The sequence below is a fragment of the Halichoeres trimaculatus genome, unplaced genomic scaffold, assembly GCF_033239565.1.
Source record: "Halichoeres trimaculatus isolate MK-OKI-2021-1 unplaced genomic scaffold, fHalTri1.1 fHalTri1_scaffold_11, whole genome shotgun sequence".
Classification (NCBI taxonomy): domain Eukaryota; kingdom Metazoa; phylum Chordata; class Actinopteri; order Labriformes; family Labridae; genus Halichoeres; species Halichoeres trimaculatus.
Window position 1 is genome coordinate 15,464,130 of NW_027437189.1, and position 23,073 is coordinate 15,487,202.

Genomic DNA, 23,073 nt, shown 5'->3' on the forward strand with positions numbered 1-23,073 from the left:
TTACAGCCAAAACTTAATGAATGCATGTGACCCATCATGTAATAGTTTGCTAAGTCCTTCACTGAGTCTTTGCTGAGTCCTCTCAGTTCTTGTGTTTTTGAAGCAAAGACCTTGACGTAAAATTGATTTTAATTCAGTTTGAAGCCAGAATATGTAACAGCTGAATGAAGGCAGAAATACCACATATCTTACATGTTGAATTCACAAGAAATTAAATGTTTTCAGGTTCAAAACAGTTTAAACAGAATACCGCTACTTGCTTTGGTTTGTCCAGGAGCTTAGGGCGGCTAATGCTAGCCAACTTGATTTTTCAGCCTTTAACAAAGTTGTAAATTATGTGACTTCTCTCTGCGCTAGCTCTACATTTTTAAAGTGATTTTTTTTTTTTTAATTCTTAGCAACACTATCTACCAGCTAGCAACAGCTACATGGTTTAAGCTTTAAGCTTAACAACAGGAAGGTTTTAGTGTATTAGCTTACTAGCTTAAAATGCTACAGTATGATTTCATTTCAGCTGACCTCAGTGTTTCCTCGTTGTTGTACAGCCTACTATCACAATTTAAACTGTGTTCTTTGTCCTTGTCTCCACTAGTTTGAAAACGTACTTTATAGACCCCTTTACTGTTTGTAAACATGGCTGCTTGCACATTTTGACTGCAGAATGGCACTGCGAAGCACAATGGTTTGGCTAGGGACGCAAGGGAGTTAACTACCATAAAACACTATATTTAACTTAATATCATCACTTTGACGGATGGTTGATGATTCCCAGTTTGTAAAATCACAACAATGACTTATTCCTAGTCAAACCTGGTTAACTGTGGCTGGATAAAGAAGACACATTTAGTAAAAGCTGCAGGCGTTGCTGGTGTTTCAATGTAAAGTGTGACCCTGTTAACTGGTGACTGACAGCCAAACCACTGACATGTTCGGCTAGGAGTCACCAGTTACTATTAACTTTAAAACACCGATTGCTCTTGCTATAAGTTAACTATATGTTATAGTATTGTTTTTGACAATTGAAGAAAGAACAACCAGACACTTTTATGCTGCTTACAGTTTTAATTTAGTGTTTAAAGAAAGCTATCTTGTCTGAATGAATGGAGCTAAATGGTGATTCTGCAGCCAAAATACTTGAGTATCTTTATGATGACGAAGGATGTAAAGGGGTCTACAAACCACATATCACCGTTTTCACTCTACAGCTGACAGAGACCTGTGAGGATGAATGAAGATATACAATGAACAAAGAAATGTAACAAACATAACATGTCTGAATTTAATAGCTGCTTTTTGGGTCAGGTTTGTAGTTAACAGGGACAAAGCCATTTTCTAATATCTGGTTGAATGTACACAGATGCTTTGGGTTTTAATTTAAAAATTCATATTTAAATTTAGCCTTGGGCTGCATTAGGGATTCAAAAAAGACATATTTGTTCAACACTGCTGTTTTTCAAATGTCAAGTCCAACACGTGCTGTCATGTCAACCACACTATGTCATTCATAAAAATTCACCAAAATAAATAACTTACACTTTATTACTGATATAAAAAATGTGTAGTTTGGATACAAATTCATGACTGCACTATGTTACAGCCTGAAGCCTTTAGGGGAAGTTCTGACAGCAGTTTTTCAAGTTAACAAGAAGATACTCGAATTTGATATATTTCTTACCTTCGGTATTTTTCTGTGTAAAATACTTTGACAACAAAAGATATGCTGATAGTTTTGTTAAAAACAACCTTATTATACTGTTATGGAAATTAGTTTTTTCTCTATTTATGCTGATGAAAATGACAAAATTTGACTATTAAAAGATAACCAGCGTTGCAACTACCAAGAAGTTTCTTAACACCACAGAGTAATATCCTCCTGAAACAATGAGATGGATTTTCATCAAGTTTTCAGACCAAAAACTGAACCCAAGCAAAAGGATCACCTGTTTGAAAACACCCTGGATGTAATCCGTGCAGCATGTATTATTTGTAAAGTGTTCTCCAAATGGATGCAATCATGTCAACATCCAGGTAGGTCATGACTCACGTTGCATCAAAAGTAGAGTCTTTATTGATGAGTGGGAAAAAGAACCACCTCAGTTAAACTGTACAGTTACAGAATATCATCTCGCGAAGGAATGCCAGACGTAAAAATTATGGACCTCTGTTCCCTTTAACTTCGTCTTTCTGTATCAACATCTGTACAAGTTGTAATCCACAGTCTTGAATCTATGAAATGCAGTGGGATGCATGCTAATACAGTATGCTGTGCAAGTGTCCACATTTAGAAAAATTGACTGCACAAATATACCTATGCCTAACATACTGTAGGTCTGACATTTTGTATTACATGAATTTCAATTTTGGGAGACAACTTAGGGTGGTCTTAGCAGGTTTTCATACACCAAACATCTCAGTGGTCCAATTGAAGCCTGTTTCGCTGGAGAGTTATTGTAATCCAGGACTTGAAAATGGGGATATTTCTGTTGAAGGGGGAATAATAATGGGCCTGGTAGCATTCAAGTTTCCTTCAAATTAAGTGCCACTTCATTTCTTCATTTTTCTGTATTCTTATGAGAGCATATCATTACTTTAAAAACATTCCCAAGATCATCATTTGCAAATAAATGTTCATTTGCTAATGATTTTTTTTTTTCAAACGACGTAACTCACATCATCATTCAAGCCATTAAACCCTATGGCCTGTTTGCAATATACAAGTGTTGTTTTCTAATTATTCCGTCCCCTTTTTCATTATCCATCTATAGTTCCCATTTGCTTGTTCATTAAAAAAATCAGACTACATTTTCAGTTACGGAAATCCATTTAGAGGATTAATTTCCGTGTGATGATTGTTCAATTTTGCATGATTTTGAGACACCAAGATGAGGCTGCTTTCATACTGACTCAATATAACAGGAACCTATTCTATCATCATTATTTCTCTCATCTTTCTCCCTGCCCCCTCGCCTCTACTTCTACCTCTTCCTCTTGCACGCACACATACACACAACTGCTATATAAAAACACACAAGCAGGAATGTACATCCCTGTACAGTCTATACAATATGAAATCAAGTCATATTTCAAAATAGTGTCATCTGCTTAACATGTATAGTTTACAAATAAAGGAAAACAGGCAATTTTTTTATGATACAAAGAAACCTGACACGCCCTAAGTCAAGTCCATAATATCAAGCATGTTAGGGGCTTCTTGGGTTCACAACAGCTATTTAAATGTATCCAAGGTTATTGGGTCCATTCGATATTCTGCAGTCTCCTTTGAATTACATGAAAAGGCGTCCGGGTGGTCTATAAATCCATTCAGACCCTTTGAGTTCCTTGATGTGTTTCAGAGTTAGTAACGCTCTGATCAACACTCTCTATTCACCGTCCACAGCACATTTCTTCAAGGATTTCAACCCTCTGTGTCTTTTTTTGTGCCTCATATGACACACAAACTCATTCTCAGTTGAAAGCTCTGGGGCGTGTCCCACTGAAATAAGGCAACATTATTTTAAAATGGCATCTGTCACACTTAGTTGGAGTGGTGATTGTTGTGATCGTTCCTACTTAATAATCATACAGTACATCATCTGAAAAACAAACGTTAAAAGTGGTACCAGGGCTTCTTTGTAGCGCTCTGATCTAATCTTTGCACTGAACACATTTATTCAAATATCAACATTCTTCATGAAATGGCACTGTGCCTGCATTTGTTGGCAATAATTTGATTTTGTTGTGCAACACAACAAAACAGACACTTAACCAAGGTGCATTACATCAAGTCTTATCTTCGAGTTTCCCTTTAAAACCTGAAACATTCCCTCTTTAAGCTATCACATGATGCAGTAGGCCTCATCCTGGGGCAGGTGTTGTTTAGTCCTCCAGTAGGTGGGCAGGTGAGCTCGCAGCACTTTCCTCAGGTCTTCGTTGAGCAGGAGACAGAAGATGGGGTTAACTCCGGCCTGGGCAAAGCTCATCCACACGGTGATGGAGAGATACCTGTGAGGGATGGTGCAGGACTTGACGAACACCCTCCAGAAACACGCCACGATGTATGGAGCCCAGAGGACCAGGAAGAGCAGGGTGATGGTGTAGAACATCCTGCCCAGCCTCCGCTCCGACCTCACCTCCTCCATCCCGAGCAGCCGCCGGTGTTGATTGTGAAGATTCTGCCTGATGCCCAGCAAGGTGGGCGGCATGGGACCGCGGCCGAACCCTGCGATCCAGTTGGCCGCCGCTTGACCTGTGGCCCCTGGACCGTGGAAGGTCCAGTTCTGGCTGATGGCCGGCACCAGCTGGACTGGTTTCATCTTACGGTGCCGATACTCAAACAGCAGCAGCTTGGCGTAGAACCCGTGGGTGGCCAGGACCACCACAGCAAGCATGAGCATGAAGCCCAGGGTGTCATTGGTCTTCAGGTAGCGGTGTTCAAAAATGCACTGATCCTCATCACGGATGAACTTGTATGTCCCCACGTCAAAGACAGGTGGGAACGCCATAGCAACAGCCAGAGTCCACACCATGCAAATGATGGCGGCGCAGGTCCAGATGGTCATGCGCTTGGCGTAGAATCGATGGTGGGCGATGGCAAGGTAGCGGGTGACGGCCACACAAAACAGCATGAAGGCAGCGTGAAAACAAAACAGCACAGCCATAAAAGCCACAACTTTACAGCTTAAGGCGCTGTAGGTCCAGGCTGAGCTGTTGTGGACGGAAACCAGCACGAAGGGGAAGCAGGCGGCGGAGCGGACTGCATCAGCCAGGCACAGGTCCAGGAGAAAGAAGTAGGGAGCCTTATGAAGTGTCCTGTCTCGTAGGACCAGCAGGGAGACCAAGAGGTTGCCGACGAGGCTGACACAGATGATCAAACCCAAGAAGACCAGCTTAAAGTAGGCAGACACATCTGTGGCAGAGATTCCTCCACTGTTGCTGCTGCTGTCACTGCTGCTGCTGCTGCTGCCGCCTCTTGCCAGTCCGCTCTGAGAGGCTAGCACAGCCAGCAAACTGCCAGGGCCATCGATGGCAAAGCTCTGGTTAGCCATTCTATTACCTTCCACCTGAGCCCGCCTGGTTCAGGCCCTTTGATAAACACTACTGTTCCTCCTCTCACAGCCGTCGTCTCCCACGGCTCTCTCTCGTCTTTACAAGGCGAGGCCGTAAGGATCTTTTCTACATGACAGACTCATCTTTCCTCTTTGTCCACAACCTCCCCACCTGCGAACAGAGACACATATTTTTTTTGAGGAATGAAAAACAAGATGTCTGACAGTCCTGCTAGCTCCAAAACAGCAACACTCACAGAAACAACACTCACATTTGACATCACTGATATAGAAGTGCTGTGTCGGGCAACACAGTGGAAATCTCAGCCTTCCTGTTTCTCTACGGCTGGGATCAGATCAGCAGCTCTACAGCATGCCAGCTCCTTGGCTCTCTCAGTAATTACCTTGCCCGTTGCTAAGATACAACAGCTCACATACTTTGTGCAAGTGTGGGTGTTTGAGTGAATGCATGGGGGTGTACAGGGGGATGGAGCAGACACAGTATAACCAACACTGGGCATGTCCAACAAACAGAGATGTTGTAAATGAGCAAAGAACATTTTATGCTTTGTCTCCGCTGCTTTGTGCATTGACGTGATGGAGGGTGTGATTTCTACCATTCACAGCACATAGCAAATAGAGGAATATGAGCAGGCAGCCATTTGGTTTTACACCACAGGCCTTGTATGTGCCTTGGAGTATGATTATTTTAACAACAGGAAGAAGATTTTATTGGTAGGCCTTGTTTTTTTTGTAGCAAGTAAACAACAATCAGCCTCATTGGAAGAATGAAAAGGTGGACATTTGACAGAAAACAAGCACAAATAAAGATGCAGCTTGCCTTAAAACCCCAATTTCAACACATAAGGTGGTGATGAGACATAGCTGTGCTAGTCTGGGTGGGCCTTGTCTATGTAGGCCATGAAACACAATGTGATCTGCTCTAACTGTAGCCTTATTTCTTCCCTACATCACAGCCCTCTGCCACCTTGACAAATATCATTTCACCTGATTAGATGGCTGCCATGTCAGCTAGGCCTGAAACACGGGCAAAATAAAAAAAATAAAACACAGATGAACAGGTGTCAAAATCACCTCTGCTGTGTGTGTACGTGTGTGCATGTTTGCGCGCGTGTGTGTGTTTGTGTGAGGAGGAGAGAGGAGGATGATAACCTACCTTTCATCGCCTCATTTTCTGCTTCTTTTTTTCCAGGGGGGAGCTGCTCGTCTCGCACGACAAAAACAATAAAAAAGGACCCCAGTCGCTTTGTTTCACCGCTTGTCAAATCGAGGGAAAAACACATAATAAAGCCTCATGCTCGTGCTGATGCTCTCGAGCTCAAACAACACCTGTTATGCATAAATCCATCGCGAGGAAAATTAGCAACATATAATAAACATAAGACGGTGGAGGCGACGTCCTATAATAATCAACAGCTGATCAAACAAATCCAGGATGAGGAGGACTCTGCCAAAACAAGAGACATGTATAAAAAACATCCACTGCCTCCCTTTACAGCTTCATACAGAGGGATGTGTTCATTTTGCTCTGTGTCTGAATATCATCCGACAAAACAGCCTTTATGTTGCATCACGTCGAGGATGGATTTCCAGGAGGCTAGAAACAGACGCGGTCAAAAATATATGTATCTTGTTTCTATAAACCCAAATGATGTCAGATTTTCAATGCTTATAATAACCCACCCACAAACGATAGAGAGGAAAAAAAGATCGCGCATCCCCTAAATGAATCGTCTTGGCATGTATATTGGCCGGTGGCACCAGAACAATTAGTCCACACAGACAACAGCCTCGAAACGTCTCTTTTCCCCATCTTTCTGTCAAAAAAAATACACGATGTATTTACCCTGAACTGCTAATATGCAGTCTTTGTTTTGCTGTCCAGCGAAGGTGGACTACATCTTAATAGTCCACAATAAAAAAGCCTCCATGACAGAAGAACAAATGCCTCTCTTTTTTCGAGGCGGGTGACAAATCCAGCGATGTCACGAGGAAATTCACATCGCCGACGCTTGTCGAAATCACGATTCAGAAAAAAAGGAAACACGGAAAAAAACAACGCGGCTGGATTAGGCGAATTATTCCTGAATAATCCCAATTATGGCTGCTTGCAAGGAGGCAGCTCGCACATTCGCGGAATCAGTCGGTTTTATTCGGAGAGATGGAGAGAGAAGGAGGGAGGGGGAGAGAGGAAAGAAAGGGAGGGGGAGCGTGAGGCGGACCTGTGCGGTATTATAGGCCGTTGCTTGAAAGTGATGTTTTATTCTAACAGTCTCTCTCTCTCTCTCTCTCTCTCTCTCTGGCTTCATGTGTTTCTTTTTCTCCGACTGTCAACAAACTGTGTATGTCATAGTCTTTGTAGCCCCAAGTGACAAGACTGAGGTTTGATTTAATCCCCAAAAATGATTCCAACAGGCCTGACAGGGCAGCAGCAAAGGATTCTGGATCCTCTGGAACTCTATCTGCATATTTTTTTTCCAAATAACATCACGAAACTTGCATTTTTATGAAAGCAAAAAAAATAAAGCTCGACATATTTTACCAAATTATATTATCCTTTTTTGTCTTTTCTCTTCAACATTTCTTACTAATTCATTGTAAGCTATGACCCCCCAAAAATGACGGCATACTCAAAAGGGTGCTGCAAGTGTTTACTGACTGTGAAGCCAAAGTATTAAAAGCGCCCCCTACTGACTGGCTGCAGCATGAATCACAAACCCCTCCTCCTTTATGTTAACAGATGGCACATAGGCCAGAATATATAATTCAATGCACATCTAATACTTGTCTACGAACATGGTTTCTGCCATTAAATGATGTCCATATCATCCTGTTAATGTTTCATCTGTTCATCTTTCTGAAAATTTAAGGGGTTATTTGATGTTAAGAGAGATATGATGGACAGCTCTGTTGTCAAATAAAGGCTTTCTTTACCAGAGTAGCACAGAAGAGAAAGATCTGCTGGATGCAACACATAAACACACAGTATCAAGTCATTTAAATGTTTATGAAATTGAGTCAGTCGTAAACCCAGTGTAAAACATACCATGGCTAATAGTAAAGTTGAAATGTCACTTATTACTGTCTTGCCTGTCTTTGGTATTCCAAGTAGGAGCATTCAATTTTGTCTGCAGTCAATGTTGCATTCTTGATTTAAAATAATTCAGTGTTTTTGAAGGTTAAGTCTCAACAAATGTTACCCTAAAATCACAATTTGTTAGATTTTGTGGGCTGGAGGCAGTGGCGCCACCAAGGGGGGAGCCAGGGGGGCCACAGTCACCCTGAGACATTTCCTGGCTCTTGATACTGGCTGCTGAAGAACAGAGAACTACTTACACCTACTCTCAAAAAAGACAATCTTTAAGGCCCCACTTAAACAACAATGTTTGACCCTGCAATAAAAATACGGAGAGAAAAAAAAACTACATGTAAACAGAAACATTGAGGGACTGAAAACGCTGTAGTAAGCATGCCAGCCCTGTAGTTGGGGCTGTAACTCTTTTTTCCAGAAGCGGCTTTTGGTAGATCTCCACCAAAGTAGAGTTGGGCCGATTATCTGGCGTATTGGCCAATGCTTAGTGCAAAAGTGGTGCAACGGATGCACATTTTGTTGAAACACAACCCGCAGATTCAGCAGATAGCAGATTGAGCAGATTGAGCAGATTGAGCAGCACAAGCACAACATGGTAGTCTGCGACAATTGTAACAATGGTACTGTTATAATGGTGTATGCATATGCGTAAAGCAGATTGTGATGTCAGCATTTCCACTGAAATGCCGGCTTGCTGTGTTGGCTGCAACGTTTCAGAAAAAATCTCCTCTGGAGGCAGTTTTAAGCTTCCAATTTAGATTGGCTAAAGGACAATTTCCGTGTAAACAAGATGTAAACATAAGAATACTTTTGCATTTAATCCTACACCGTTGACGTGTAAACGGCCCCAAAGCAAAATGATACTTTACAGCTCATTTTAAAATAATGGTTTTGCTCTAAATAGCTCATATATGTATGAAAACACATACTGTCTTTGAGGTGATTTTTTTCTATATAATTGGTTTTAGTCCATATACTCACAATAAGAGCACTGCTGACTTGACTGACAGGCAGCCACGCTGTAGCTACTGGCAAAGAAGCTAAAAGCCAGCCTTTACTTAGCCTTTTTGCCTAATATTAAACCAACTAAAGCTAGGTTGAGTCAGCATTCACAATATGGCATCCACTTCAGAATTGCTTCATAAACAGATATAATGCCTTAAACAATCAAACAAAAAACAATAATTAAAACTGACCTGCAATGTGTGAACTCAGAAATGAGCTACAGACACCAAAATTGGATCAATGTCCTTCCTTGAACTGCTGATGTGGAAGTGACAAAAGGCCCAATATGTATTCCTTCCATTAAATGCTGTTTGGTTATAATTTCACAACATCCGTGTCACCACTTTGGAAGTCACAGCTTTCGTGGTGTATTTCTTAAAAGCATACGTTGATCATTTCAAAGTGAATGTCTGTGGAAATCGCACTGATTATCCTGCTTGGGTCAGTCTTAAGTCTGCTTAAATTTTTAATACATTCAACACTCGAGCTATGTGACCATCACACAAATTAATCTTTCCCGCCCTTTCTCCTTGCACAAGTCTGTGAAATCCAAGTGTGCTCTGTTTGATGATGTTGTTTTAAGGCCTAACATGTAATCCTCATAATCCAGAGGATACCTGACATGCAGAGATCGGTTTAAGGAAAAAGAATAACCAGATAGGTTAGATGGATTTAGCAGCAAATATGTATGAACCTAAGAGCACCCTGGTTCAAAAATAAACACAATCTTTTGGATATCATCTTACAATCAGAAACAGTCTATGACAGCTCATCCTAAAGCACCCGAGGAGGTTTCCTGAGAACTGTCAGCTCTCAAACACTGATCTCAGCTTACAATAGCCACTGTGTAATGCACACTTGTATGACTCTATGACTTCCATGCAATGTGTGACCTTTGGCTCCTATCTGCAGCTCAGGTTGCTCTCTGTGTATTTCCACTTCAAGCGCAGCTGAGTGCGCTCCAGAGACAGAGGCGCTAAAGGCTCTGATGTTATTTTTGTGGTGTGTCAGTCAGTCCTTCTAAAATGCTCTGCTCTGCAGGGCCATTACTGTGCATGAAACTGAAATGCACACATTACTCTGGCAGAGTAGATACAAAAAAGAAGAGAAATACACCAAGAAACAGAGCAATGCAGGGTATGAGACCGTGTTTTAATGGCAATACACTGCAAAAACACTGTTCACTTCAAACACATCATTCAGTGTCTCAGCCTGTTCGTGAGGTTGGCAATGAAGTGCTAAAAAATGTGAAAAGACAGATGATTTTAAGCCCAAGATTCAACAGGAAGACTCTCTATTCACTATAATCACAGTGGCCATGAAGAGTGGGGGGTTAAATGCTGGTTTTCTTTAGCAGTGTATTATCTTTCAGATTGGTAAGAGGGAGACTCAGTTATAATTCAAGTTAAAACAACACATTTAATAGCCATTAAGGTAACAGAGTTAGCATTGAGACACCTCTTAGCTAGAAGTAGGCTGAATGCTAGCATGTATTTTTCAGTGTTCATCATGATACAAAAAAGGGTATGATGTGACCATCTAAATGCTAAACAAGTTAAATGCTAACATTAGCTTTTGCATGTTTGTAGCTCACCAGTATCAGCTATGCTAATTATTAAGTCTGCTTACTACCATCCCATACCAGTCAAGTTTTGGATTTGGAAATAAGAGAAATCTTCTGGCGCCTGCTGTGAGTCATCTAACCCAGCTATAAGGGGTAACATACGGTGATTTCCTGGCCAAAACAGGCCAAGACCTAACAACAACTGCCACCCAGGCTACTGCAGATGGCAGTTCTCCCAAGGCCAGTGACAGAGTCCAGTTTGGAGAGGCGAAGGAATGTTATTTTGTTTTGTTATAAAATGAGAGATTTATGGTAGACTACTAAAACCAGTAGACTGCGGGATAAAGGCTAAAATACAGTAGTTTCCCAGCCAAAACTGTAGACTGACAGCTATGCCATCCTGTTATTAATACAACACTTCAAAAAGGAATACAACAATTCAGCTGCATTCGAGCTAATGTTGCTATTGCCTGAATGCTAGTAACTCAAAATTGTCTGCTATGATAGGGTTAGTTTCTTGTTTACTGTTATGATTGCAAGGAAGAGGTAAATGCTAAGATTAGCTGTTGTCAATGCTCAATGTTTCAACACTTTCAAAAGTTAGGGTAAGGATTTAGCTACCTCGTGGCTAATACAACTGTCAGTTCAATCCTAAAACTTGACTACCTGTTTTTTTGCTTACTATAACAGGAAAAAAAGATTAAAATTGCTAGCTAACTGTAGCCTTCTGGAAGAATGAATGGTGAATGTTAGCTTTGGCTGCTCTGTTTGCCGTATTTAGACACAGTGTCACAAAGTCTATTTGTGTTGTGAAGTTTGTGTCCCACTATTTACTGTACTGTTTCAAAAAGTAGTGAAAGAGATGAGCTATCATATAGCTAATTATACTGCTAGCTTAAAACTGGCATAATGCTGAATACCTTTTGGTTGCTGATGAGAATATGGGGAAAGGGGTAATTTTCCAGCTAGCCATATTAGCAGAATAAAAGGGTTTAATACTGACATTGCCTGGTGAAAGCTCATGGGTAATCAAGTATTTCACTTTCAGAAAGTGATGCTAGCATTTAGCGCCTTCTCTAGCTGATAATAATATAAGCCACAAACTGGCAGAATGCTAACATTAGCTGGGATCTGCCAGGAGCAAAATTTTAATAAACATGTGGTTTTAACTTGAAACTACTTTTTTTGTTGTCTTTAAGATTTCCATTACTAATTGTCTTTTCAGTGGCTGACAAACCAGATGGCCATGAAATTTTAAGATTTACCATATTTATAAATAAACCAAAATTTGGGCTGATGTCAGAGGAATACAGCTGCAGTGAGAATAATGTCAACTGTAAGTCGTATTCTTTGTGCAATAGTAAAAAGGCTGGTGTTTTATGATGAACACTTTAAATCACAAACACACTCGCACACACACACAAACGTTTTTCTTCCCATATTTAGGAATTGTTCTGATTTTCTACTTTTTAGGCATTAAGGCAAAATACTTTATATACCCATGTTTTCTTTTTCTTTTGCATTTTGTAAACAAAACTCCTTTAACGTAATACGTCTCTTCATGGTAATGTATTTTTTTTTATCCATCATTATACACATATAACGCAAAACAGGTGGCAGCATGGTTAAAGACGACAACCTTAGCTTGACTTACAACATTACAAAACACAAAATGTGCTTTAAGCACTTATTGGATAAATCAGAATATAACACCACCCCCACTCAAGAAGTCATTATAGACACACAAAACAACACTTTGCTTGAGCATTAGTACGATCACAATGCTGATGTAAAAATAGGACGTCCACATTTACTTCCACATTTGTACAATTTTCTCACAAACACTTTTATAATGACTTTCTCTGTGTTTCATACATTGCACTAAAATGCTCATAAACTGTATCTTGTATCTGATAAGAACACACACTGGTACACAGCTTCAATATGAACTTGTTTTAACTTTTGGCTTATTTTAGGATCATGAAAAGGCACTTAAGTTGAGAACAGACCTCTGAGTGAGTGAGTGAACTTTTGTGGTGTATTCACAACCGGAACAAGACCAAAAATAGTCCAAAGAAGAGGAGGGCGCTGGGTTTCTGCAACACTACCAAAAGAGAGATAACTCCACTTATAAAGATGACGGATGGCATCAGATTTGTGGTTACGTCATGCTCAGTCTGCAGCTTGGAAACCTCTGACTGTGTGTTTGGTGGATCCTTTAATAACGTGTCAGGGGAAATCTGGGTTGTATCTTCCTTGTCTTCTTGTGTAGAGACAGGCTCAAGAGCAGGGTGTCGGCTCACCTCAGTGACACCTGTGCTCACTGAGGGGGTTTCTGTGAGTTCAGGTGATGTTGAAGCTCCACCTTCTGCTTCTAGAGATGCCAGAGTCTTTGCCACACGAGGGATAAGTGCAGGTGTACTGACTTCATGATGCATAGCTGACCTGCTGGAACCCTCTAATAATCCTTCAACGAGTTCACTCAATCCCTCTGCAGCATCTTGCTCAAAGCCAGAGACACACTCAGGAAGAAGTTCAAGGTAAGGACAAATTTCGGGGCTGTTGACTGACTTGTCCTCTCTTGTTGTCTGCCTCAGATTCATGTCCGTAGTGGGAAGATGCACACATGGGGCCTCTGAGGGAGGGATTTCCTCTTCCTCGCCCTGGGAGCTGTCTGATCTCGGCCCTGACTCTTGTTGCAGAGAAGGCAGCTGAGCAGAGCTACTACTTTGTCGCTCTGACGCTTTTTCGCCTGATTCACAGTGGAGTCTGGGGAAGGGTTGTGACTTATTTGGTTGGACTAATGCACTAGCATAGGGTGCAAAGGCGGTTTTGATTTTAAGTGTGGTTTCGGAAGACGTACAGGGGAATTGTTCACCTGGGGATACAGTGTGAGAGGACAGTATGCCATCAACAGATGGAAGCTCCTTGTTGAGTGGGACAGAGGGACCAGATGGGTGAACTCCAATCTGTTAAAACGAAACAGTGAGACAACAGTGACAGCTAGGAGAGTATAAAGACAAAGAGGAGAGATTTGTATTCTACATTAACATCGTGCACAGAGAGACGAAAAGCATTTTGGTGCATACTAATGCTTTTCTGGGAGATAGATCCCATGCTGACAGTGTAATTGTGAGGAAAATGCAAACAAAACAGGAACAGTATGACGGGAATGACTCATCTTTTTGAAAATTATTGGCAGATTTTCCTGCTTTAACCTCCTTTTTTACAAGGAAAATCCTCTTAAGAGTCCAAACACATTTACGTACTAAATCAAAGAGAGGAAAAAGTCCAATTCCTATAATTATTTTACCCTCAGGTTCACATATTTACACACAGAACAAGTGAGTTATTACTTTTTCTTTGAATGCCAATAAATTGTAGTAATGCCACCCCTGAAACAATCTTATCTTCATTATCACTTGATTTTATTCAAAAAAGAAAGTAGCTGGTAATCTAAAAAAGGCTCTGCCTGCTGTGAGGCTGCTGTGACAAACATCCAAGGTCATACTGAGATAAAATCACAACAACAAAAATACAAAAGAGATAACAGCACCCAGAGGAAAAAGTGCAAGAGCAAGACACATGAAACACAAATAACAGAAAAGCCTAGGTGAAGTATGTGTTAGATAAACATGGCTGCATGGAATCTATTAAGACTTTACAACACGTTATTGACACAATTTCAGATGGAAATCTCAGTTGACACGATGTTTTGAGTCATATAGTCACAAAATTACTGAACTACTGAGTTAAACATAATTGTGTACCTGTGATCCCAAATAGCTGAAAAATCTGAACCTGCAGTTTTTGCTTGGCTGTGAAGCTCTTTCCAGTAACTGCTTTTGCTGTCCCGCTAACCCAGAAGCTTTGGGCATCTGTGTGAGTATATGCTTGTGTGGCGAGTACTTGCCATAGAATGGTGCAGATGCTGTTATAAATTTGATAAGATTTGTGTTCTCTGATGATTTGTTGTCTGAATATGGGAAATCCTCTAAATCAAAGCAAAACTCTACAAGGTTAATTCCTTAGCTTGATTTTCTTTAAATGCACAGCGCAAGCTAACAACAGAGAAGTTGTTTACAACTAGAGCTACTAAACTTGTCTTCTATTCAGAATGATGGTTGCTTGTTTCTATGAATGCCATCATCTGAGTAATACATGGTAACATAATGTTACAGCATACCTCTTTCATCTTTTTTTGGTATAAAGGTTGCACTGGTGTAAATTATACAGCTTCCTTTTTAAATGACAACAAAAGTGGGGAGCTGACATAGCCGTGCGATTAGGCCACGAGCCCACTGAGGCTAGCCTGAAAGCCGGTGGCCTTTGTTCCGTATGTCACTCTTCACCCTCAACTTGTTGCCTACTCTATCCTCTGTCCTGTAGTCTCTAAATAAAGGCATAAAAATACAGAAAAAACAGCTTTAAAATGACAAAAAGGGAATAAAAGTACATTGTGTACAACACATTTTACAGTACTTGTCAAGCTCTCATTTTGTTCCAGATTCTTCCTGCAGATACCTCAAGTTATTGCCTGGGCACATTATTTTTCTACTTTTAAATTATTTTGGGTCTAATTGCTCACCAAACCTTACAGCTTCTTTACTAAGTGAAAAATGCATCCCAACACACAGAAGTTGAGGACATTTGTTCGTTGTTAGCTATGCAAAAGTGACAAAGCTAATCCTTCATGATACATCAACATCACAAGCAATAGTTTAACATTTTTGGACCTAAGCTCGTTTGTCTTCCTGCTAAGGAAATGCGATTGACACCACTCCTTTGTCTGATCGTAATTGAAGCTTATGCCAGGAGATTTTTCAGGTTAGCTAAACATAGCTTAGCTTGGTTTACCTTACTTTAGCTTAGAGCATAGACTGAAAGAAGAAACTAATCCACATACATGACATCAATGACACAGTTGAGGGAAAATTTAGTAGAATTATTGGTGAATTTGATAACTTGTAAAAGCCTGGGTTGCTTTTCTCCTGCACCCCATCTTTGTGCTTAGCTAGCAGTTTTGTGGCTTAAATATTTTTCCGGCATGAAACATTTTTTTTGTTATTCCTTCCAAAAATGTGAAACTAGTCCTTTAAAAATACATTCACAAAACATTCATCACAGAGCTTGGTCATAACCACAGACAGTTCACATAGACAGCGTGAGACATTACACTATGTCGAAACGAAAATTAGAGTTTGGAATAACTTAAGACTGAAACAAGAACTGCTTTAAATTGAAAAAGAGATGCTGAAAGGTGCATAAATTAAGAGCAGCATGCATCATGTGTGGAAACAGAATAAAGCTGACATACATTACTCGTGCCACAGTGGGGAAGAAGCGAAACATTACCTAGGTTGTTGCTGAAGCTTCAATGAGCTGTAAACAACATAAACAACCAAGCCAGTGATGATAAGCTTAGAAAGTTGAGCAGTTGTTTTATTAGAAACATGAATCGCATAAGTGGATAGAGCACTTCTTGTGTTTACATGTTAATCGGGAAATATGTCAACAACTGCATGCATCATAAGATAATCTGAGCATTATCAATAAAGAATTCTCTGAATGTTTCTCTGAAAGACATAAATGTGACTTTTTCAAGCCATAAAAAATATATAGAGAAAATAAAACCTCCAGCTGATGAAAAAATCAAACAAATGAAAAGCTATCTCCTCCATTACTTTTACTATTATTTAACTTCATCCTTACCTCAATGTCGATCTCTGGCTGCACGGCGATAGCTGTAGGTCTGACAAGTCCTGGCTTGGAGGTCCCTGCCTCTGGTGCTGATAAGAAATGACAAATACATCATAGAACCTTAGTGGTCTGAGAGAGGAAAAGTAGTAACCTTTGTTACCAGAATTAAACTAATTAATCATTCATTCATCATCTTTAAGAAAGAAGCAGAACTTTGTAAATATGGAACATCGACCCAGATGAGGTCAGAAGTCAGGGTAGGGTAAGGTAGTCCATCACTTTGTCATAATTCAGGGTCTGCATCCTTTGAACAGTGCATCTCAAGACCAGCTGCTTCTAAGCATACTTTTCCTAACAGGAGGCATAGGGCTGGAACATTTGGTGAGGTAAATAAGAAATCCCGCAGACCAGATCTCATTTTGACTAGCTTTTCTATGAAGGCCAAGTTCTTTGTGGACTGGGAACCTTCAAAGTATGCTACCCCTGAATTACAATTACAATTACAAGCTGAGATCTACAGGGAATGTGTGTTTATTAAAAAAAAAGGGCCTGTTTCCACTGTAGCTATTTCTTCTGCTCTGGCAGCACCTACATTTCTCTACACAAATTCGATGAAATTAAGTGTTCTGAACACTCAGTGTGTTCTCAGTTAATCTTATGGACTATTTTACACTTTATCTGTTTACCAGTGCCCCTCTTCTCTCAATGACCATTCCAATCCTGAAGGGGTGTAATTCTTGTATCATCTTAGTTAACATGATTCATCAAAGTTCTTGTAGGTCTAGGGCTCTAGGGAGGTCTAGAGCTGATGCCAATGCTTGGGCACCATTTCTCTAAATTGTTCTAAAATCTTCTTTTTAAGATGTCATTAAAACCTCAGATTGTGTGTGCGTCCATTGTTGAAAATGTAGGCAATGGACACAGGCCCTGTTGTTGCATCTAGAGTACCCAAGCTTGATGACAGTGCAACACTTCAAGATTAGACTTCACTGATCAGTTCTACATCTCCAACAATGTGTTGTTTAATTAGTTTCAATTGGTAACAGGAAGTCTTCAGTTCTCAGTTACATAAATCAAGATGTGAAAAGGAATTTTGAACAATCTCATACTTTACCTTCTTTCTTTTCTGGTTCATTTCCTGTATCAAAGACATCATCATCTTCATCATCGTAATAATCCACACTAATAAAAAAAAGAAGAAGAGAAAATTAGGTTTAAGATAATGTAACAAAAAATTATAGAATGGGACCATATCTCTACACCAAAGCTATGCCTAGGAAACAACATTACATCATTGACTAAATATGTGATCTGAAAAAAAAAAAGACCAGTTGGAGCTATTTAAATAAAATGTAAAAGCAGTCATCTTTTAACTGTGTCATTCTGTTGGAGATGTGGGATGGTGCAGCAAGTCAGAAATTTGGAATTATAACAATGGATACACTCAGTTGGCAGCTGCAGATGGACAGCAAGACAAGATCATGTCCATTTGTGATTAATGGCTTTGTAGCCAATCCTCCACAGGATTAGTCAGACAAATCTGTGTTTCTGACTCATTCTGTGGCTTTAAGGTACCATTGAATCCCGAGGAAAATGCATTGTTATACCATGAAAGACATCAGTTTGAGAATTACTGTTACAATAATGGATTGTTGAAAGAAAAAGGCACATTTTTACATAATTACCACTTGCTTTGGACGATTAAACATAGCGCTGAGTGAAGTTGACCAGCTGTTCGTGAGATGAATAAGACATTTATTCTGAACATGCCTGCTTATTTCGTGATGTATCTTAGAATGGTACACCTCTGTTTCTGAACTGCCAAACCAGATAAGCAGAGTGTTTCACAGCCACAAGCCTCAGCGATGACCCATCTCATTATACTGTTTGTTAAAATAGACAGCGAGGTGGGAAATTGCTGAATGAGTCACTGTGGACTGAGGCTAAGGGGTCACTGAAAAGTGCAAGCATAATAAAAACTGGCAGGAGTCAGATTTCAATATTGAAACAGATAGTTCAAACATGGTTTTGACAATCAGTAGGTGGATACATTTGGCCCCCTAAGCTCATTTAATCCATTTAATAACCACAATGACATGGCAGCAAATTCTTTTTTAGCACAAATGATAGAGTTGGTCGATTAAAATTGTAATATAAATTAAAATCATCCTCAAAATTCAAAGCAGATGTCTTTGCTGTAAAGGGGGGACCCTTTAGAACAAGGCTGGGAGAAGCAAAGTTGCCAGGAGTCCTGCAAAAGATGCCAAATCAAATACAGGTCAAGAAGTGCGGAGAGCATGTGACAGGAGCTACACAAATAGAGTGGAAATAACCTTAGGAGATGTTCATACCCTTCTTCTTAGTGCCCTGACGGTTGTTTATTGGCTGGTAAAACATGTTTAGAAATATGATGAGAAAGTCATGTGGTTAACAAGCTCTATAAAGAATTCTCTGGATGAATGACTCTAAATGATTATTATTACAAATCATACTCAAACAATTTCTGACAGCACATTCAAGGTGGGACGCTAACAAGTACCACTGTCCTACTGTTAAGTTTTAGGTTTCCAGTAGAGGGTAGCTGTGAGAAATTGGCCTTGAATCTTTTTGTAATGTTTCAGCTAACACTCAATCTGTGTTTTAGGCTTAAAATAGCTCATCTGCTGAGTCATCAAATGTGTTTCTTTGTCTACCAAATTATTTCTATAATTGTCTAAATAGTTGCTTATCAGTTAAAAGTGGCACATTTTTGTGCTTCCTACTTTTATATAACCTAAACTCCAGAGCATAGCCGCTCTATACAACTATATCAGTATTTCACTTCCCTGGTTAGCAAAAGAAGTTTATTGTTTATTTTGAAAAAATAAACTCTAACTACATCTGAATATAACCCTATTTCTGGAAATGACCAATCCTAGCTTGTTGACATATCGGGCTAGCCAAATAATGTAACCAGGGCTAGGGTTGGCATGGTCGTTGACATATTAGGCATGGTTGTATTGGCTGATGTGTTTGCATGTCTACGTACAAAAGCAGAGACCATACATTATGACACATGGACATCACACTGGTTTTTAAAGCTGATATCTGAGGCCTATCAACAGCAGTCCCCATATTAAAAACACTGACTCAACCAAATTTTCTTTGATCTAGCAAGAGGTGATGACGTGGAGCTGAGATGATCCTTCACTTTCGTCACTAATAACTACAGTGTGCCCGCCTGTCTGTCAAATCAGCTGTGTCGCTTGTAACCTTATACCAAAACCGAGTTATACAATTTTTACCCTAGGATAGTATGTGCAAATAAAGAAAACATATATCCAGACCAAAATAGTTTTTTGAACCAGGCTTTAAGCATGTTCGTACCTGGAAGGGCGGGAATTGGTGGTTTTGCTTCAGTGGCTTTTGAAGCCACCCTCAAGTGGACAACCCAGGAACTGCAGTTCTCAGCACTTGGCCATTGGCTTAATTTTGACATTTGATAGAAACCCATTTAGATAGTTAATGTGACCATATTTGTCACCGCCAAAGTAAAACACAGTCCAGTTGTCTGGTTGAGGTTCAGTCACCCTGGTCATAGAAAAAAATTCAAGACTGAGTGTAACTGAGTAATATCAAAACATGGACTGAAACTGAAAACAGCATTTCTCTGCTCTCACCTCTGCAACACTGCATCATTGTGCTATATCTAGATTTACCTGGGGTGGATACGCTTCAGTTAAATATAAATCAAACCAGCACTTCAAAGAAAAAGCTGAACTTACTGTGAGTGTGTCACTGATATTAGCACTCAGTAACACCTTCCAGCACTCGTGTGTTTTACAGTGATCTATTATTTCCTGTGTCTGACTTGCTGTTGTGCAATGATCTATTTATCAATGAACGTCAAAGAAACTTACAATTTCATTATTGTGACTGTGGTTGGGGCCCCCATACAGTTTTTGTTCCCCAAACTCCTTTTTAATCAGTGACTCATCCAGCCATATCAACCCATCTCCTTTCACACAGAAAAACATAGATGACCTACATTTCTTCTATGTTTATCACTCGGTTTGTTACTCTTGTAGATCCTCGCTATCTCATGGGATCTTCCCTGCTTTCTTTAACCTTCCTCTGAGAGATATTTTGAATCCAAGGGAGTAAAGGAGGAGAGGCAGTTTGTGTGACTCCAACCATATCAAGGAAAAGGCCAATCTTCTCTATTGAAACTGCTCAGCTCCTCTATGATTCCAATAGAAAGGTCAGAGGTAAATCCAATGCAGGGGAAACGTCAGGCCTGAAAACGACACCTGCCCTTTGCCTATTTTGATCGCTGTCATACACCACTGGATGATTGGCATTCTGAGGGGTGGGTGCTTCTTTCGACAACTCTTTCAGTCTCCTTTGGCAGGGTGAATGTAAGACAGCTGAGTGCAAAGACGAGAACCTGACAAGGGTAATCAACAGTTTACTTGGTAGCTCACCCTTCTGCTGGCATTATGCAACAAACTGTTTGCTAACATCCTGTGTGCTTCTTGAGTTCTTGATGTGGTAGTGCAGTAACAAGGCAGGGTCAGTGAATAAAGCTGAATGTCCATTACACAAAACCTTAGAGGGAGTTATAAGGGAAAGAGCCCTGCAGCTGTCAATAAACCACAATATCTGGTGCTATCTCTGGTGACTTTATACGCCTACTGCCAATACCCTCAGATGCTATGGGGAATGTAGCTTACACTTATTTACTTTCATTAACAGTTCCCAACAGCTGTATTCGACCAATTTTGTTGAATATGACAAGAATGCTAATGTTCATTGGCCCAGCTGGTAACTGGAAAGTATCCAGGCTAAAATAAAAACAAGTGGAGCACCCAGAAAAAAAGCAGCAGCTAGAAGCTAAAAGTTCACAAGTCCTGTGTCCATGGCAAGTCTTTTCATTTCGTTTAAGATAAAATTTCTTTCTTTTGTGTTTTTACCTCTTTGATAATCTGAACTTTAAAATTCTAAGGCATGGCCTTTAAAAATTGCTTGGAAATCAATATTGACAAATTGCTAGCTTTGTTTTATGTAAGCTAACACCATAGAGTTTCTATATTTTTTTTGCTTTGTGGGTTTATGTTTCAGAAAAGAGCTAACTGCTTTTATAGAGGTCAACTTTGAGGGTTTATGGCAATTGATTGATGATACCACAGCAATACAGGCTTTACTGTATGTAGTACCATAAATTCATAATGTACATTCAGGCCTATTTCCATTATTATAAGGCTTGACACTTTACAAGGCTGTAATTAATGGTTTACCAATACTTTTAAGCCATGGGATCAATCTTCAGAGGTCGAAGGCCAAAAAATGTCCACCAGGCAGAGACCAGTTTCTGAGCAAATGGTCTATTATATTACATTGTGTCAGACAAGCTAAGTGTCATTAGATTTACCTGAAAGGTTTTGGAGGCTTCAGGATGCCCTTCACATGTTCCGTGTTTCTGATAACATTAGCTGAATCCTCTTCATAGGACAGGAGCAGAGTCACCACATAATTCATATGACAGTTATTAGCCCAAAAATCCCCCTCAGAGGTTTCATAGCGAATAACAAACTCAATGCGGGAGCCATGTGTGATGTAAGGCGGTGCAAAAGACATCTTGAAGGAGAATTGATCAGTGACTCCATCGTGGGATCCCTGGACATACTCTGCTGGGTGATCATAGTATGAAGCCCAGCTGTCCATGGTTGATCTGATGTAAACTGCTTTATTGAAGGACACGTTCAAGACTCTTACTATCCCAGTGAAGGCAAGTGGCTCATCCTCAACTTGAGATATCCGCTCAACCTCCACTTTATTAGCCTGCACAGCCTGCAGCAGAGTACTGCCGGATGGCGCGTTGAACTCTGGCAGCAAACGATAGAGCGGTTCTTTGCCTGGCTTTCGGTACTTTGCCTCCTCTTCCTCCCACCTTGCACTTGCCTCTTCGTCGTCTGAATCAAAGGCAACAAATTCCTTCACATCCACTAAATCCCCACCTGTTGTGTCCGCGAATGACACTCTTTTCCCGGCAGGGAGCGCCGAGTGGATCCGCATGTACTCGGCTGTCTCGTCGTAGATGGACGCCCCTCGCTTTCTGGGCACCGGGGAGCATCTTGGGATGAGACGGACATTCTCTGTTTCATAGTCTTCATCATCATCTTCTTCTTCCTTGTTGTCTCCGTTGTCTTCGTGGGACCTACTTTTTGCATCTGCTGATCTGCCCGTCTTAATCGTGGTAAAAAGACCCTCTTGGCTCGGTATGGACAAAAAAGACATTTTGGCACAGATGTTCACACATGGAAGCTGTGCAAAGAACAGAGCACATATGGCGTCTTTTAAAAACTACCAAACACTCATGTTTTACGCAGCAGCTGCAGCCACTGTGGATCCAGCGCTGTCCCTGCGTTACGCACAGAGCCTCTCCAGTGAACGTGTGGCGTTAAATGTCACCCATGGAAAACACGTCTTTAATGCCAGCCCCTTGTGATAGTGTATCCCCTGGTTTACATGACTGAAAGCATCGCAATTTGGCTGCTGTGGCAGGAGAAGCGGACGCTAATTTTAGCCCTGACCTACCGGGTTTTCCATGCTCTGAATTTGTCTTGTAGGTTGGTATAATCCTGCGACTCCCCCTTGCTCCGTTTGGT

General features: G+C 40.5%; 2 protein-coding genes across 2 annotated transcripts; both read right to left on the reverse strand.

Moving 5' to 3' along the window:
• Nucleotides 1-1,683: 1,683 nt before the first annotated feature.
• Nucleotides 1,684-7,214, reverse strand: LOC141800003 (putative G-protein coupled receptor 173). Its single transcript, XM_074682451.1, has 2 exons — nucleotides 6,223-7,214; nucleotides 1,684-5,217 (listed from the first exon to the last, which is right to left on the reverse strand). Exon 2 carries the CDS (start codon nucleotides 5,043-5,045, stop codon nucleotides 3,837-3,839), a length of 1,209 nt encoding a protein of 402 aa, XP_074538552.1. The 5' UTR covers nucleotides 5,046-5,217; nucleotides 6,223-7,214; the 3' UTR covers nucleotides 1,684-3,836.
• A 3,092-nt stretch (nucleotides 7,215-10,306) lies between these two features.
• Nucleotides 10,307-23,073, reverse strand: LOC141800055 (protein phosphatase 1 regulatory subunit 3A). Its single transcript, XM_074682513.1, has 5 exons — nucleotides 21,837-23,073; nucleotides 17,541-17,608; nucleotides 16,439-16,515; nucleotides 16,082-16,108; nucleotides 10,307-13,695 (listed from the first exon to the last, which is right to left on the reverse strand). Exons 1-4 carry the CDS (start codon nucleotides 22,700-22,702, stop codon nucleotides 16,082-16,084), a joined length of 1,038 nt encoding a protein of 345 aa, XP_074538614.1. The 5' UTR covers nucleotides 22,703-23,073; the 3' UTR covers nucleotides 10,307-13,695.